The 18,504-nt window shown below is 35.1% G+C and overlaps 4 protein-coding genes across 4 annotated transcripts; all 4 read left to right on the top strand.

Moving 5' to 3' along the window:
• The first annotated feature begins 6,221 nt into the window (after positions 1 to 6,221).
• LOC147496081 (ribokinase-like) lies at positions 6,222 to 7,145 on the top strand. Its single transcript, XM_086569434.1, has 3 exons — positions 6,222 to 6,634; positions 6,758 to 6,956; positions 7,042 to 7,145. The coding sequence occupies exons 1-3, from the start codon at positions 6,494 to 6,496 to the stop codon at positions 7,131 to 7,133; spliced, it is 432 nt and encodes a 143-aa protein (XP_086425560.1). The 5' UTR covers positions 6,222 to 6,493; the 3' UTR covers positions 7,134 to 7,145.
• A 670-nt stretch (positions 7,146 to 7,815) lies between these two features.
• Positions 7,816 to 9,408, top strand: LOC147496082 (putative inactive purple acid phosphatase 29). Its single transcript, XM_086568166.1, has 3 exons — positions 7,816 to 8,044; positions 8,136 to 8,577; positions 9,060 to 9,408. Exons 2-3 carry the CDS (start codon positions 8,145 to 8,147, stop codon positions 9,092 to 9,094), a joined length of 468 nt encoding a protein of 155 aa, XP_086424292.1. The 5' UTR covers positions 7,816 to 8,044; positions 8,136 to 8,144; the 3' UTR covers positions 9,095 to 9,408.
• A 1,605-nt stretch (positions 9,409 to 11,013) lies between these two features.
• LOC147496083 (midasin-like) lies at positions 11,014 to 11,895 on the top strand. Its single transcript, XM_086564860.1, has 4 exons — positions 11,014 to 11,164; positions 11,249 to 11,383; positions 11,476 to 11,532; positions 11,626 to 11,895. Exons 1-4 carry the CDS (start codon positions 11,087 to 11,089, stop codon positions 11,806 to 11,808), a joined length of 453 nt encoding a protein of 150 aa, XP_086420986.1. The 5' UTR covers positions 11,014 to 11,086; the 3' UTR covers positions 11,809 to 11,895.
• On the top strand, positions 11,855 to 18,044 carry LOC147496084 (protein phosphatase 2C 57-like). The gene is made up of 13 exons (XM_086568525.1): positions 11,855 to 12,169; positions 12,268 to 12,504; positions 13,868 to 14,016; positions 14,375 to 14,503; positions 14,677 to 14,779; positions 14,896 to 15,006; positions 15,875 to 15,954; positions 16,090 to 16,143; positions 16,255 to 16,371; positions 16,523 to 16,577; positions 16,722 to 16,754; positions 16,849 to 16,895; positions 17,791 to 18,044. The coding sequence occupies exons 1-13, from the start codon at positions 11,855 to 11,857 to the stop codon at positions 17,912 to 17,914; spliced, it is 1,554 nt and encodes a 517-aa protein (XP_086424651.1). The 3' UTR covers positions 17,915 to 18,044.
• Positions 18,045 to 18,504: the final 460 nt, after the last annotated feature.

Consider the following 18,504-nt stretch of genomic DNA (forward strand, 5'->3'; position numbering starts at 1 on the left):
AACACGGTCATTTCTAAAAAAAAAAAATTAACCAAATATAATGAACCAAAATTAATAAACCAAATACGGTCATTTCTATGTGTGTGTGTGTATCGTAGAAGTTTTTTTTAAAAAAAAATTATATATCGTAAAAAAAATTAAAAAAAACAATATATATATCGTGAGAAAATTTTTAATTTTTTTTTTTTTTTAGAAATGAACCAAACACGGGTCATTTCTTAAAAAATATATATATATATATATATATATATATATATATATATATATATATATATATATATATATATATATATATATATAAGTAGCTACTTAAGTTAACTTAAAATAAGTACGTAAGTAAAACTTTATCTAGAAAATGAATTATATATATATATATATATATATATATATATATATATATATATATATATATATATATATATACTTAAGTTAAGTTAAAATAAAATAAGTAAGTAAAACTTTATCTAGAAAAATGAATTCAACCATAATTTTTGTGATATGATTGTTTTCCCCCCACCTACGTGGCAAACGCCCATTAGTAGGGTCTCTATTTTATTCATTTAATCAACAGGGCTAAAGCCCAATTCGCAATATCATGGATCAATGTATGGGGCCCTTAACTCATGTGTCTAAGGCTGAACCTTAGCCACATGGCTTTGCCACTAATATACGTTGATTTATGTCCAGATTCATTTCTTATCAAAGAGATAGTTATCAGTTGACAGTTATACTCTATCACAATTACTTAAGATACAAGATTACTTGAGCTACAAGGACTCTCTACTCTACTTATATAAATACCACATTATTTTTCATAAGGAACTACGTGGAAACTTGATCCCTAGAGAATAGATCTTGGGTACGTAGGCAGCCATTATTTGGTTCAGTTTCATCTCCCCCAACATCAAAATCCTCTATTTCTTAGTGCGTTCGTCACCATTGCTCTCGTTGTGTTGAAGCAGTTTATTGCCGAAACAATGATATACTCAACATTAATATCATCTCTACAAAATTGCAGCTCATTTAGAAACCTCTAACATTGACAAACTTTTATTGCAAAAACTCGACATTTCTGAACCGTTAGATTTCTTTTTAAAGATGACAACAATTTTAATCTATGTTAGAGGTTTCCAACTGAGTTGAAATTTTGTGGAGATGATATTTATGGTGAGTGCTTCATAACCACCAAACATTAGATTTTAATTTATTTTCTAGGTGAAGTTTTACTTACGTACTTATTTTAAGTTAACTTAAGTAGCTACTTTTTAGAGAAGGACTATATATCGAGCAGGTTCCGTTTACCATACTTTTTATACCATAGTTTATACCACACTCCCTTACAAGATGAATTAAGTGCTAATAATTTGTGGATATGATCTACTAACCATAAATAACATCTCCACAAAATATCATCTCATTTGGAAATCTCTAACCTAGTTAAAAGTTGTTGTAAACTTTGAATTTTTTTTAATGGTTCAGATTTTTCGATTTTGTAAACATCTTTTGACATAGCTAAACATTATCAAATAAGGTGAAATTTTATAGAGGTGGTCTTCATGGTTAGTTGAACACCTACGAGCAGGTTTCGTTTACCACACTTTTTATACCATAATTTATACCATGTCTCTTAACTTTGCTTACAACGTGAATTATAACCTAATTTTTTATAGATGTGTTCAACTAACCATGAAGACCACCTCTATCAAATTTCACCTTATTTGATAATATATATATATATATATATATATATATCGTAGAAATGAACCAAATATATAGAAATTAATTTTTTTAATTTTTTTTTATAAATTTTTAATTTATTTTTTAATTTCTTATAATGGATTGGTTCATTTCTAAAAAAAAACTTGAGTTTTTATTTATTTATATATATATAATTTTTTTAGAAATGAACCAATCCATTATAAGAAATTTAAAAAAAAATTAAAAATTAAAAAAAATTAAAAAAAATTTATATATATATGACTATATATATATATATATATAGTCATCTAAAAAGTAGTTACTTAAGTTAATTTAAAATAAGTACGTAAGTAAAACTTCACCTAGAAAATGAATTCAACCCTAATTTTTTGTGGTTATGAAGCACTCACCATAAAAATCATCTCCACAAAATTTCATCTCATTTGAAAACTTCTAACATATATAAAAATTGTTGTCAAATTTAAAAAGAAATCTAACAGTCCAGAAATGTCGAGTTTTTGCAATAATTTTTTGCCAATGTTGGAGGTTTCCCAAATGAGCTGAAATTTTATGAAGATGGTCTTTATAGTGAGTATATCATATCTACAAAGCATTGGGGTTGAATTCATTTTCTATGTGAAGTTTTACCTACGTACTTATTTTAAGTTAACTTAGGTAGCTACTTTTTAGAGAATGACTATATACGGTCCACGTGGCCACTAAGAACACGTGATTCTGTTATTCGTTCTAACAACATTTCCCGCGCTCCTCTTTCTTCTTACACCACCATTATAAAATGTTGTCCACTCCAGAGAAAAATAATTCTTCAAGAAATTTTCTTTCACTTCACAGAGCTCCGAGACTAGTCATTTTTTTGCGATTCACATCAGTTCTAGGTATTATATACTAAGCTTTTCTTTGTTTTTGTTCATAGTAGTCTAGCTTAATTATTAGCTTGTTGAACAATTAGTATTTGAGTTGAGAATCGTTTTCAGATAAAAAAATGAGTTGAATGATAACCTAGCAAGATTCAGCTTAACTGAGTTTAGAAATTTATTATTCATCTTCTTCTTTAATAATTTTGAGTTGTTGTATCTTGAAATTACTCAATAACTAGTTTAGTTGATTGAAAAAAATGCATTCATCAAAATTTATATAAGTTTGTGTTTAGTTTATCATAATATTATTGTCGAATTTAGATTTAGATGCGTGTTGTTGTTCTTGCCTAATTTCCACTGCAAATGTTGTTGAATCTTCGCAGTTGAAACAAACTTTTTTTGAAAATAATGTTTAGAAATTTGTCGTGTTATTCATGTTTCAGCTGGGACTAAAAAATGTCAAACCCAAGCTTAACTCCATTAAGAGGTTCTGGTTCAGAAATTATTGAAATGTCGACGCCTAGAAGTCCCACTCCCACTGCTGCTACACCGCTAGCAAATTAGACATCATAAGGTAATTAGCATATATTAAGATATATTAAGTAGATGTGTTTTATTTATGTTTCCAATATATTTTATTCTTTTTTAGATGTAGATTATGGAAAGGAAGCAATTGTACGGTGGGTATGGTTTTTGGCTGGGTTGATAAGTTGTATGTTCTTTTCTTCAAACATCTTTCTCACGGTATGGGACTTGGTGATCAAGTGGGTATTCTCTAAAGAATCCGTGGGCTTCAACTACTCAAATTTAGAAACTGCATTGTTTGTATGTATTTATGCACTTTGTGGGGCTGGATCAAAATGGGCGATTGATGTCTATTTTAGGAAGTGGAGTATGGGTAAGAAGATGGAGAGTTATAAGGAGCTATTCTTAATGGCCAAACATATATTGGATTATGGACTAAACTTTGGTGTAGCAATCCTCTACACCCAAGTATCCAAAAGTTCTAAAAGGAGGATGGCATGCTAGAATTGTTGGGATGGCGATTGGAACTCTTTCGATGCTGGCAACACTAATAGGATCAAGTCTAGTGCAGAGTATTGTCGAAGGTTTTGGATTCATTGCGACTGCTATGACGGCAATATCTGTCTTGCGGCTGCTATGACCGCAACATCTGTGTTGTTTGCATTTGAAGAAAGATTTAAGCCAATGTGAATTTCTGTCGAAGCATTTGTTATTATTGTTGTTGTTCTCCCCTATATTGCTTTATGTTGAGAAGAATTGCACAGCAATCCCAACCCGTTAATGTGGCTCATCAGCACTAATGATATGAAAATCTTTTATTTCCTTTGCTACTAAGGACAACCCCCCAAAAAATAATAATAATAATAATTTTCCACTTCAAAAAAAAACTAAAAACAAAAAAAACTAAACTAAACTAAACTTGAAAGGATTTCAACAATGATCTCTTTTGGGAATGAGGCATTTTAATATGACACTCTCTTTCAAAGAAAAAAATCTTTTGGCTACACCAGAGTTTCTTCTTTTTCGTATCATAAAAAAACAAAGCCCCCCCCCCCACACACACACACAAAAACAATAAAAAAAAATAAAGACTTTTTCTTCATCTTTAAAAAACAAAAAACAAAGAAAAAAAGATTTCGGATGATACTCTTGGTTTAACATACGCTTGCTGTGAATGTGGGATTTTTTTCTATAATTTCGAGTATGCACAAAAACATCTAAGGAATGATCATCCTGTCTTATGGGATATTTATGTTGTTAATTCTTTGTGTGTGCACCCAAGTGGGCTATGTTCATGAGTTTCTCATGATTGTAAGGCTAAGAGCTAAGTATTGTGAAGGTATGTAACTCTTTGAAGTTTAATTAATAGGTAGGGGTCTACCTTAACCCCATAATCTTTTCAAAAAAAAAAAACAAAAAACAAAAAAACAAAAAACAAAAAACCAAAATAATTAATAAAACGGGACCTTAAAAGTAAAGGAAGTTGTGTGCTTTAGATATCTACACTTAATTTTAATATCAATTAGTTAAAGATTTTATTAGTTACGTACTCCGATAGAAAGTTCAACTGATCTCCCAACTAAAATTTTAAGCAACAAAAATATTTTTGTTCTTTTTTTCTATAATAGAAAGGTAATTATGGAGCACGCCATAAAGTTCAAAACTATGTTACTCGATCAATGTATTATTGCAAAATTTATTAATGAAATATGTGAATGAGTATTGTTTTTTGGGTTTATTACTGTTTTTTTTATTTTTGTGACGAAGAAGAATTAGTTAGTCAAATTAAATGTACGTGGCTTTGCTTATTCTGGCAACCCTGGGAATTCTCACATTAACTGATTTTCGTGGGTATTACATTCTCATAGTCTGTTTAGTAAAAATAGCGGCGTGAATTAGAATTTTCGTCAGAATAGGACTACCATGTTCGGCGGTACTCGGTGTCACACCAAAAATTTGATTGAAACGTTCTTTTGAAGAAACTGAATGTAAACACAGTAATGTAATTTACCCATGTCTGTGGGACACCAATTTCAGCCCATTTCAAATGATGTTGAGTTATTTCACCACTTTGCCAGATTACGAGAAAGATGTTTATTCTTATCTTGTATTTTTGCTATAAATCCTCCGACTAAGCTTTGATGCCATGCAAAAGTTAAACCTAGAGGTTTTTTTACTTCTTTTGGTTTTTAGCTTCTGATTTGGTTATAACTGATGACTGTGGTATGTCTTTCCAATTGGATAGAACTAACCCACATGGCCCAGCACAGAAAAAACCTCCGAAGTCAATTCTGATTGGTGTATTGTAGTAAAATAATGTGTTAAATTCTCTCTCTTCTCTCTCCTCTCTCCTCACCAGCCAATCACAGCTGACTTCTGAAGTCTTTTTCTGTGCTGGGCCATGTGTGACAGTCGCGCCCTTTCCAATTAGTTCCCTTATGTAGATTCAAAAATTCTATGATTGCTAGCCATGTTTTGACATCTTGTCATCATATCATAAACATATCCACAGCTGATAGTCTATCTTTGATCTTATTATGGTTAAGTTTATCACTACTTGACCGGAAGAACATTTATTTTTTTATCAGAACCAGAAGAACATCTCTTTTATTCTTACGAAGTTTTTAGTGAATATAGGAAAAATTTCATGAATTCAGGCCCAACAGTTCTAATTTGTCTGCTACATAAGTGCATATGGTTGAATTCAAGCAAGTGGGTCTATTACATTATTATCTTCAAGAATATGACATGTTTGTTTATTTGTATTACAGCTAAACCTTCTGTCAGCTATGTGGCATGAGAATTTGGTTCCGCTTATTGGATACTGTTCTGAAAGTGATCAACAGATACTTGTCTACCCCTTCATGTCGAATGGATCTCTTCAAGATCGCCTCTATGGTACCTTTCAATCTAAATTCCTGAAAAGCTAGACACTGATTTGCCTAAGAACTAAAGTAATCAAAAGGTCGTAGAATCTTTGACAGTAACTTGATTATTAATTTCTACTTTCTGCATTGTCACCACGTTTTATTTACAGGTGAAGCTGCGAAAAGAAAAGTTCTTGACTGGCCAACTAGACTCTCCACTGCACTTGGTGCTGCATTTTTTCACTTTCTATTATTTTCTCGTTTTCTGACCACTGCGTAATCTTAAACAAAACAATGAAGGAACTCATTTTAAGAATGAATATATATAATGGTAAATGCTCAGTTGGTGTTTGCGTGTTTTGTGAAGAAGGTTATACTTCTATTAAAAGAAGCAGTTCTTCCGTTTATCTTCATGAACCGAGGGCAAGTCGTCATAAGTGCACAGATTTCTGATTTAGTACTTAATCGTGTGTACCTGCAGGCTGCACGGGATGCAGGTGTTCAAGTAATTATGGATGCTGGGGAATGGAGGGCGAAATCCCAGTACAATTACTTTGTTTTGTCGATATACTTAGCCCAAATGAAACTGAACGGGAACATTTGACCAGAATGCCAACACGAAGCTTCAGTGAAATAAGTCAAGCTGTGTTAAAGTGCCATGAAATGGTCAGTTTTCTATATGAACATCTAAACTTTTGTACATTCTCTACATTCTCCCGGTGATCCACACTTCAGATCAATAAATTGTTTTATTCTAACTACTTCTCATTTGAACATCTTTATTCTTAGGGTGTCAAGCAGGTCCTGGTGAAACTCGGTGAGAAAGGGCCAGCCTTATTCATAGAAGGCGGAGAGGAAGCAATCAGGCAACCCATCATTGCTGCCGCAGAAGTTATTGATACAACTGGTGCTGGTGATACTTTTACTGCTGCTTTTGCTGTTGCACTAGTAGAGGGCAAGTCCAAAGAGGAATGCATGAGATTTGCTGGTATTGCACTGCTTTTCTGTTCTGTTTCATTCTTTTGTTTTGATCTTATTCGTGTTTTCACAAAATTACTGTGCTGTTATTGCAGCTGCTGCAGCATCTCTTTGTGTTCAAGTTAAGGGAGCAATTCCAAGCATGCCTGAAAGAAAAACAGTACTAGATGCTCTCCAGTCTCTTTGAGAGCAATTCCTAAGAGAAATAATGTGCTTGGTTTCTCTAGGCAGCTTCCCCTACATTCTAACAATCTTTGAGCAATCTACCTTTCTCAAAGCATTAATATGTTACACTGCATTTGTTGAAAGACTTTTTCCTTCAAACCACCCACTTTCATCATGTATATCAGGCTTTGGTGCACCCTGGGGAATGTTCTCTTCAATATTTCTTGTCTTTTCATATTTCGTATCAAACGTGTAATGATTCTCATGCTTATTATAAAAGGTCTAGACAATTTTTTTGATCAAAATTTATAACTGAAGAAACTCTGACATAGTAGTACACATCATTACAATCAACTTTTATATTTTGGTGAATGTGTCAATGACTACTGGTCATTCTTGGGAATTAGGTGAATCAGTGGTATTGGGATCAATTACCAGTGGGGAAATGGGGGATATAGGGGTTTAGGGAAATAAAGTTGTAAGTATAGGAAAATTAATTGGGTTAACTAGTATTAACACCCCACCCCTACCCCACCCCACCCACACGCACACACACTAGAGATGATGACCCAATTAAAATTTCTCCCCACCAGATGGGAAATTAGAGTCCCCCAAACACACGGTAAACTTAACTTTCAGGTCAAGCAACTGAAAATGACACAAATTAATCATAGGAGACATGCATACAAATAATTGGAACGGTATTAGTAGTGGACTTTCTCTCCAGTATATCGTGTTCAATGGGAACCCTGGCAAAAGTTTAATTGTTTAAAGCAATTTCCCTGTTGACTCATGAAGAAATTTCCCTGTTGATTCGTGTCCAAAGGTTTAAATCAAGTTCACTGTTCACTCTTAAAGCAAAGCTGTCTACTGCAGTAAGCAGGCGCCGCCTAGCTTGGTGAAGTCAGTGGGAGTTGTTGTCAACTTGCCTAGGTTTTTCCATACGCGCCAGCACAGTAACCCAGATCTAAAAAATGGTTTTAGGAATCTGGACTGAATCATTTTATTTTTATGTTTTCTACAGAAATCGTACATGACGAAACCAGAAGCTCAAACAGGATCTGCACCAGGGCTTGTTTACTTCCACATCCCACTGCCAGAATTTGCTAGCTTTGACTCAACAAACTTCACTGGTGTGAAACAAGAGGGCATTAGTTTGCCTTCAATCAACTCGGGCTTCTTTACAACCATGTTAGAAGCAGGGGATACAAAGGCTGTTTTCATTGGCCATGATCACGTTAATGACATCTGTGGCAAGATACCATCTTTGCTATGCTGGGGGTTCGGGTACCATGCTTATGGTCAGGCTGGGTGGGATAGAAGGGCTAGAGTAGTCCTTGCGACACTGGAAAAGACAGAGACAAAGGGTTGGGGAACAGTGAAGTCCATCAGAACGTGGAAGCGCCTTGATGACGAACACCTCACGACAATCGATCCTCAAGTCCTTTGGACCAAGAGCTCTGCTGGTAAGCTTCTCTCTATCATTTTTCTTTCAGTTGACCATCTAAAAGACTAAAAAGAATTGTAACAGCTAAATTCTGCTCCACTTGTCAGAATAAAGTGATAAACGGAACTAATTCTAGTTGTCCAACATGTAAATGTCATGATCATGTAGTTAAAACTGAAAAAGCTCCTTAGGCATAGGTTTGAGAGGTAATGCTATGGTACTGAGGCATATTATTATGTGAGAGATGACCATAGAGGAGAATTGTGGAAGGTGCAGAAAAGCATGTTAATAAGTTGCATCAATGCACTTTAGAACATTATTGTTGAACAAAGGAAACACTTGCATTACGTCAAGTCATTTTAGCAAGATGCTAGAGGCTGTCTACAACTCCCAGCTTCATGTACACACAGTAGCCGGCCTCATAAGCATATTATTATATGTACCTGGATTACGAATTTCATGTACAATCAACCTTACATCTGAATATTTTACATTGAACAGGGAGGCGTAGACGGAGCATTCCCAGTCACTTCTGAGTAGTCAACATGGAAGGAGTTCAAAATATCAGGCGCAAGAAGTACATTAGACACCAACAACCTGGTTGTGTGGAAGAATTAGCTCCTTTTTTGTATTAACATTTTGACTGTTTGCTGCTGCTTCATACATGGATTAGGTAGAATCCTATACCAGTGAACACGAAACTCATTTATTAGTGGTGATATTCTGTTACACATACTAGGAAATTGATATCAAAAGAGCTTAATTTCCATCGGAATATATGTGCAACAATTGTATTGACATTGTATCCTCAATGTTTCTCTCTTTATATTTGGATAAATTGTTCTCAAAATTCAGCTTCGTTCCCAGCAGGGAAATTATAATCAGTCTTGATAAGTTCTTTCAAGCATTACTACTCTGATGGCAGCGTAACCAAGTATAAGGTAGCTCCAGTGCCACCTAATTAAGTGTCAGGCACGTAATCGAACCAATTTGCTGTCTGCTTTTAGCCTTTGTGTTTTGTATCCACTAGACCAACAGTAAAATGGCAGACAAAGTCCAACCATTATAAAACAAATTGGAATTAGTAACTGCCAGCATGCAATACATAGGAAGAATAATAAAAAAGCAGTTGAACGAATCCACCACCGAACAAACATTGTTTCACACAGGGTTTGAAAGCAAGCTTTGATTCTTTGATTCTTTTCAAAGCTTGCTTGCCAAAACTCTCTCTTCACACTTGACACTTGACACAAAAAAAAAAAAAATGCACACTTTAACCCTTCTCTTCATATTTTTATTCATCTTAAGTCTCTCCAATGTTAAATTACCAACCAGCGGCGATGATCTCTGCCCATCGGGTTTAGAAAAGGCCCACGACCAATCTTGTCCGGTGAATTGTTTTACAACTGACCCGGTTTGTGGAATCGATGGGGTGACATATTGGTGTGGATGTCCTGAGCAGTAGTTGCCTCTGTATCTTTCTCTTCTCCATCCCTCTTCCCAATGTTGATTGATCCCCTGCTATGAGGCTTGCTCTATTATTATTATTACTAAAACTTTTCATCCCCAAGGTCCGTGATAAAAATGATGTAAGGATTATGGAAGCTCTGTTACTACTTGGGCTTCATCATCCCGGGTTTATCTCTTTTTCCACTGATTCTTTTTTTCTCATCGCTAAAATATATGGACCGGACCGCATCCTTTATTTTCGGTCCTTTTTTTCTTTCCAAATTTGCCCCGTTTAAGATAACAAAACGGTCTATACCAAACACATCAAGTAAGGACACCAGCGTAGTTTTAAAGATATAAGGTTTGCGTTTTTCTTTTTTCTTTTTCTTTTCCCTTTCTCTAATCATTTTTTACAAACATGGCGATGGCGACCTGAACCTTAACAATGATCTCTTAGTTTTTCAAGTCTACCAAGTCTGGTTTCGCTATTTTTTCTTCCCGCCACTGATGAGTTTCCTAGATCTTCTTCAACAACAACAACTAGTCCAACAAGCCAAAATGGAAGTGTAGTCCACTTCCAGAACGAAATTGAGGTAATCGTATGAAACCACTTGAAAGCGATCCTGCAGAAGATGAAATCCTTGAATATTATGTCAGTCCTCGGAAGGTTAATAATTATGTTATGATTATAATCATTTATTTCTAAATGGAATTGTTCTAATTACGAAGAAATGAATAATTTTACTTACTGATTAATTATCTTTGGCTTTGATTGCATCTACCGTCCCAACAAGTTTATGCTGATGAGGAAGAAGCAAGAAAACGGATGATTATGGCTTTTACTAGGCAAGGTTTCTATGGTTGATGTACTACTAATATGCCAAGTGCTGTAGACCAACTTGGGAACGTTTTTCCTTTAGCTTTTGCATCAGCTTGCTTTCTTAGGCTTTGTCTTATGGAATTCAACTAAACACATTGAGGTAGCTACTCAGTTACCGTTGTTCTAGAAAGCATCATGTAGAGTCTATCAATTGACGACAAAGATCATGGTTTAGCCGTGTTCTTCTTGTCATATTTATATGTTTTTGGAAAATGTAAATCGTGGATTTCTGGGACATAGTTTGTCTGGCCACGAACGTAAAATCATTTATGTTGAGGTGGGATACTTGTGGCTCATTTTGCGACAAAGAACTACTTATATTTGCTATTTTGTCCCTAATGAGTAGGTTTTTGTTGTCCAGGCTGTAGATATATTTGCAGCTTCCTCGGCTTCTTGTGTAAATCGGTTGATCATAATGAAAGAAATTGCGAAAATCTGGGGAGTATCGGCCTTAGAAATAGAAACTTTACATCCCCGTCATAAGCCTTCAGTTCAGGTCTATACTCTATATCGTGATTATCTGTTTTTGAGTTTATTGCTTCATCTTTCTGCTTCATTACTTTAGGTTTTACCTCTTTAAATCTGTAGGAGTTGCCATCTGGATTTCAGATTGGTCGAATTACCCTGAATTGGAGTAGAAATGTGGTATGTGTTATATTTAAGCTTTGAATTTGAACATGATTCCTTGGATTATTCTTATTCTTTTTCTGTTTGAATATCTTTATATGTTTCCCTCAGGTACATAACCAAACAAGACCTTTTGTAGATATTCCTAGTTCATTACATATTCTTGAGAAGATTGCATGTTCTGTTAAGCACAATGAGCCTGTTCTTTTGGTTGGTGAAACTGGTACTGGGAAGACTACCCTTGTACAGAATTTGGCGAGAAGGCTTGGTCAACCACTTACTGTCTTGGTATAATCTCTCTCGACTCACTTCAGTAGCTTTGAGATGCCTTCTTCATTACATGACGTGTCGAACATCAATCTATAGTGTTACTGATGCTACCGGGAAGCTTGTGTTTCAGGAAGGTGTACTGGTTAAGGCTGTTCAGAGTGGATGCTGGATAGTCTTGGATGAGCTCAATCTCGCACCATCAGATGTTTTGGAAGCACTAAACCGCTTGTTGGACGACAACAGAGAGCTCTTTGTACCTGAGCTGCAGGAGACAATCAAGGCTCATCCAGATTTTATGCTTTTTGCCACCCAAAATCCCCCTACATTCTACGCGGGACGTAAAATTCTTTCCCGAGCTTTCCGCAATCGTTTTGTGGAGATCCATGTCGATGAAATTCCAGAAGATGAGTTATGCACAATTTTGGAAAAGAGATGTAAAATTCCGGCGAAATATGCAAAAAAAAATGGTTGATGTAATGAAAGATTTACAGTTGCATAGGCAGAGCAGCTTTTGCTGGAAAACATGGTTTTATAACTCCGCGGGACTTATTTCGATGGGCTAATCGTTTCCAGGAACTTGGAATATCAAAAGAAGATCTGGCAAAAGATGGTTATTTTCTCTTAGCTGAAAGGTTAAGAGATGATAACGAAAAGGCAGTTGTTCGAGATATTTTGGAGAAACACTTGAATCCACTTGTCGAGGCTGATCTGTACAAGCAGGTCTGTTTCTTACTCAATTCTGGCTGGTTAGTTAGCTGTCCAGTGTTCATTTTCTTAGGCTATATAATGATCTGTCTAATCAAGTATAACTCGATGACTGCTAAAAGCCTAAAATTCTACCGCATAAATGCTGTTTTTAGAACCTCATGGTGATATGATCTATCTATTTCTAATTGGTTTTGTTATACTAAAACAATTATCCTCTTGCCTTTCTTGTTTGTATTGATCCAATTGATTGCATTTAATCTGTTCCTATGGGTTTCATTAGGGTCTACTGGTATCCAAGGAAACTAATTGGAAGTTGTTGATCGGTTTGATTTGTTTGTTTTAGATTTTTTAAACTTTGGAGCATCCAACTCAAGACCAATTGGTGACAAGGATTACATCTTTTTGTTATCAATTAGTAAGAAGTGGAATGTTTGTTTATTTTGGGGAAACAAGATAATAATATAATTTTTTTTATAGCAATGGCTGAGATTTTTAAAAATGTCTCAATTTGTTGTGTATAGTAGTATTTTTGAATCTATAAGAGCATCCTTAGAACAAAAAATTACTGATTTTATGTCAATCCAAATGTCTCAGCCTCTCAGGCGATAGAAGGTACAACATAAAGAAAAATGATAAGGTTATGTTTGGTGTTCAATTTTCAGTCAAGCTTTTGACAAGAAACACACTAGACATGCCTATAGTAGGAAGACTGTCGGTGGCTTCCACAGTTCTATAGCAAGAGTTAATTTTATGAATGATGTCGACTTGCCATACTGAAGTCCAATTGGGAGAAGGCTGGATGAAAATCTCCCTTAATATGGATATAAGGTCCCATCAAGATTTAATAGACAAGGGTTGAAGCCCATCTGACCAGGGGATTTAAAGGGATCCATAGAGAAAAATGCATCTTAATTCTCATTCTCAACTATGGTAAGTTTCTTTGTGACAATCAAGTTGCTGTCTCAGTAATAGTGGAACACTGGTAGGGGTGTCTTAAGTGGAGTGTAGTGAAAAAGTTGGTAGGGATCTGTTTGATTTTCAATCAGAATCTGTGTTGGATTCTAATTGGAAAACATATTATGACGGGGTATAAAAGTCCTTGTGATCAGGAGTGTTAATAGATGGGTATGAATTGGCATTCGATGTTTCTATTTTCTTAGTCGGGTATGAGTTCACACTTGAGATTTCTATTGTGGTGCTAGCAAGCCTAGCAGGTTTTTAACCTGGGTCTGTTGCCACAAGTCTCAAAAACTTTACCAACCAAATGTTGGTCTAAATGTCTAATCGTATTCGATCCCTGATTTATTGTAGTGGTGGCCTATGCTCAAGAATATTAGTAACATGAGGTACCAAATTTGTAGCTGTGTGTCTGTAGGCGAAACTCAAGAATATTTTTCGGTTACAAGGTGCAAGGGAAGAAAAGGAAGACGATGTTGTTGTTCGATCGGATGGTGATATTGGTGGCTTCTCTTTTGCTGCTGTTTTTGATGGCCATACTGGTTTTTCATCTGTCGAGTTTCTCAGGTTACATAGATTCTTTCTTAAGCTGTATATGCTTTTGAGATTATAGATAACATATTAGTGAAACTGCATAATTCTGTTTGTTAAGCAATCTTGGGAAGAAAAAAGTTGATTGGAAAAAGAAATACTAATTATTTGTTTTAAGCCTATTTATGATTTTTGTGATTTTAGCGAGATTTTACCAGTAAATATAAGCCAAATTAATTTATAAGCAGTTTCTTGATAGAATGATAGTCCCATGTTGAATTGTGGGATTTTAATTTATATCCCTCTGCTTCTTCTTTTTTCATGAAGGAAAGATCAAAATCATATAAGCCGCTTTAGATTTTATTTGCATCTTCTGATTCTATATATGCATTAGGGAGGAGCTGTATAAAGAATGTGTTGCAACATTACAAGATGGGATGTTGCTAAGTAGCAAAGATTCAAGTGTAGTAAAGAAGGCATTGGAGGAGGCTTGTATAAATGCCGATACGAAGTTATTGAACTGGTATGAGCATTAGTTCTCGATAGTTGCCAATGTTTTTTAAAAGACCAATTCGAGAGCATTGCTATTTATTTTCCCAAGCACGGCCTTAATCACACCAGGGTACGCACACTTATTTGCCAAATATATGTTATTGTGTTAAATTTATTGTTATTTGGTCTCTCTTTTTTGCTAAGGCTTGAAGAGACAGGGAAGCAAACTGAATCTGGTTCTACAGCAACAGCTATATTTCTTAGAAATGTTATGCTAATTGTTTCTCATGTTGGTGACTCAAGTGTGGTACAAATCTTACTTTCTCAATACTTAACAGACATATATGACTTCCTTAAAAACTGATGAAGTTTAAAAAGTACCTTCAATAAATTCCTTCATGCTTAATTGACTCGATAATGTAGGTTCTCTCCCATTCTGGCAAAGCAGAAGTACTGACCAACCCTCATCGCCCTTATGGAAACAACAAGGTTTCTCTTCAAGAGATCAGGAGAATCAGAGAAGCAGGTGGATGGGTGTGTTTTTACATTCCTATTTCATTTTACCTTTTATATGTATATGTTTCCATTGGTGATTCTGACGCCTCCATAAATGTGATTAGACATCTCAATTGACTCCCATACTTTGAAGCACCTTATTTATTTTTGATGCTTAATTGCTTAAGGCACCTATCCGCTTGAAATCTACTTAGATGATGAATGATGCTCATTTTCATAGAGCTTATTGTATCACACTATCATGTACTTTCAAGTCGGAAATACATATTACTAAAAAAAAGATGGGTTATTCAAGCGTCTACTTTGCAGATCTTATTCATATATTGGGGAATTATCTGCTTAATTAAAATAAGATCAATACAAGTAATGCACTATATACAGAGGACACATCCAGTCAGTGGCATGCACCAAATGATATTTCGTGTCTCTTACCCTTTCTAATATTTTAAGGGGATCCTTCTTACACTTCCCATAAAAAAAATTCTGATGCTGTAGGGCAATGGAAGCTCTCTCATCCTGTATTGGAGTTCAAACCAGACATTTTACTTCCCTATGATGTTCTTTCGGTAGAAAGCTAATAGTGAATCACTACATGTAACAAAGGATATAAACAGAATGAGTAACCGTTTCATAATTCAAACTTTCTACTCTGAAAACAGTAATATGCTTTGAAGTTTTACCTGAATGAGTTGTTCTCTTTGTAGAAAGAACTTCACTAAACATCCTGTTCAGTTTGAATAGTTCATGGTTTGACAGCAATAGCTACTAGCTTATGCTTTTTAATTTCAGCTGATTAGATTCATTAATAGTCTGAGATTTGTTATCTGTTGTTCAGTGATTTATCCCAATTATCACTCCTTGTAATGGTACTTATCTACTGAAATAGATTGTGAATGGAAGAGTATGTGGAGATATCTCTGTTTCCCGTGCTTTCGGTGACTTGCGGTTCAAGACAAAGAAGAATGAGTTCGTGTCTTGTACTTTCCTTTCTTCCCTTTTCATCTTAGTGATTACACATGATTTTTTTAAGTTTTTGGATTATCTTTGATCGTTAAATTTTTTTGAATTCTGATGGGCCTCATGTGTTCTCTTTCTAAAAAGAATGCTGGTGCAAGGAGTTGAGGTGGGAAGATGGACCTCAAAATTTGTTTCTCGGTATTGTTAATAACTGAGGCTACGTTTTAATTTAATTGTTTACAGTTACATACATAACTTCCTGATTAGAATTTTCTCCATTGATTGTTAATTCATTTTGTATTGTAATAGAGTTCAGTTCAAAGGAGATCTTGTTACAGCATCTCCAGACATTTATCAAGTAGCTCTTGCATCTGATGCTGAATTTTTATTGTTAGCATCTGATGGCCTATGGGATTATGTGAACAGGTTAGCTGGGTGGCTTCATTCTTATTTTATCTTTTCGGCATAGTAACCCAACCTAAAACATAATGGATTCCTCGTCTATCATTTGTTAATGGTTCGAAGCTCCAACTAACAAATACTAACCAACTTTTTCTTTCCTGTTTTGATGTTTCAGCTTGGATGCAGTAACATTTGTCAGGAATCAACTTCGAGAACATGGAAATGTTCAGGTACATTCTAAAATAGTGGTCCAATTGGATCCAGATATGCATAATACATGCTCCAAATCTCAAATTCTTATATCAGATTCAAGATCCTGCTGAATCTTACTCAATTTCCATTCTTCTGGTTATTTTCCTTTCTTCTGTTTTCAGCGTGCTTGTGAAGCTCTGGCACATGCAGCTCTGGTACTTTTTATCCCTGATGATTAGTTGTCTTTTGTACATATCAAGTGATATTTCTACTTAGACGGTTTCACTACAACATCATAAAACTCTGCAGGATCAACGGTCACAAGATAATGTTAGCATCATCATAGCCGATTTGGGGTATGTCCTCATTTCTCAATTGCATTTATAGAATTTCACTCGCTTGTTATGGTCACCTTATTTATAATTCGTTTTACAACGAATTAAGGCATCCTTTTCTGAAATGGAGAAGTAACAGAGAAGGACAGGATTTACATTATTTTACTGAGTAATTAAACCGAGGTCACCACAACTCAATTGTTGTTCTTGTGGAACATATTCAACTGTGATAGCTTAAGAGGTAAATAACCCTCTCAGGTTTGTAAACCTAGCTGCCTGCAACTGCAACACGGGACATGGCAAAATGTTTCCCGGTTTGCAGAAGTATCCTCCCCCTCGTCTTCACCTACTGGTTTGAGTTCAGCGGTACCCATGCACTCATGCAGGGTCAACTTTTAATGAGATCTAATGCAATGCTAGGCTGGAGCCAGTAAAGAAAGTAAAGGATACCCGTATTTGTTGTAATCAGTATCAATGGCTATAGGTTTACTAATGGTGAAGTTCTTTGCCATGTTTACCTGAGGGGCTTTGCTAGTTCCCTTTTAACTCTTAGAGATAGATTACGACTGACAAGAAGTGAGCTACTTCAGGTGAGATTCCAGCACTGATTCACAAACCAATCACTGTCGACAAGTAGGTGGCATGCTACTTTAACCTTGAACTTGAACTTAAGTTGGGCAAAATAATGCTGTTTCCTTACAAGCCATAGGTTAATTCTGTTTTCTGCTGCTTTAATAGTAAGGTATGTGTCCTTCTTGACATATCATATCAAATTTGACCTATAAGATTTGGAATCAACATGTGATACATATATGCTATGTTTTATTTGTTTGATATGCTCTTTTATTATCCTTTCTGTCATTGTGTTTGATATGCTCTTTTGCTTCCTTAAATCTGCAAATACTGGTGCATATAGGAGGACAGACTGGGAGAATTTGGTACCTCAGCAACAAAATTTTGTATGGGAACTAAGCCAAGCTTTTGCAACTATTTCTATTGTTTCACTAGGAATATGGGTGACATATTTTCTTTCTTTATAAGTTTCAACAGTTATCAGCAATCTGTGTATATATATGAGTATCACATTCATAACTTGTAAATACATGTGGGCCTCAAAACTTATTGTCGTTGAAGATGATACGCCAAAAATAAACTCAACGATTAGTTATACATCTCTTTCTCATATTCTTGTGAGACCACAAACGGTTGTTCATCAACTATGTTTCTCAAACTCTTCATTACACCTTGTTCTTTATGCTAGTTGTTAAATCATTTTGTTGAAGAAAGGATTAAGAACCGCTGATACGTTAGCTTAAAGTTTCAAAAGTGGAGCATGTATGTTAATAACATGCAAATTATATTCACAAAATTCAGTGCTCAATATAAGCCTAGGGATCTAGCTTTTTGAAAGGTGCCTGCGCCCTTACAGAGAGCCTATTAGTAGAAAATTATCAATCCTTTTCTGTGGTGATAAACTCTGTATTAGAACAAGGGTACAACAGTACAACCAATCTCTGCAGCTGTGTGACTTCTTAATGAATTTTTTCATTAATCAGATAAGATACGAGTGATGTTGCATTTTCAATTTGTTCTCTCTTATACGGTTATTATACCTATGCGCTTGATACCT

The sequence above is a fragment of the Coptis chinensis genome, chromosome 6 (assembly GCF_015680905.1).
Source record: "Coptis chinensis isolate HL-2020 chromosome 6, ASM1568090v1, whole genome shotgun sequence".
Taxonomy (NCBI): domain Eukaryota; kingdom Viridiplantae; phylum Streptophyta; class Magnoliopsida; order Ranunculales; family Ranunculaceae; genus Coptis; species Coptis chinensis.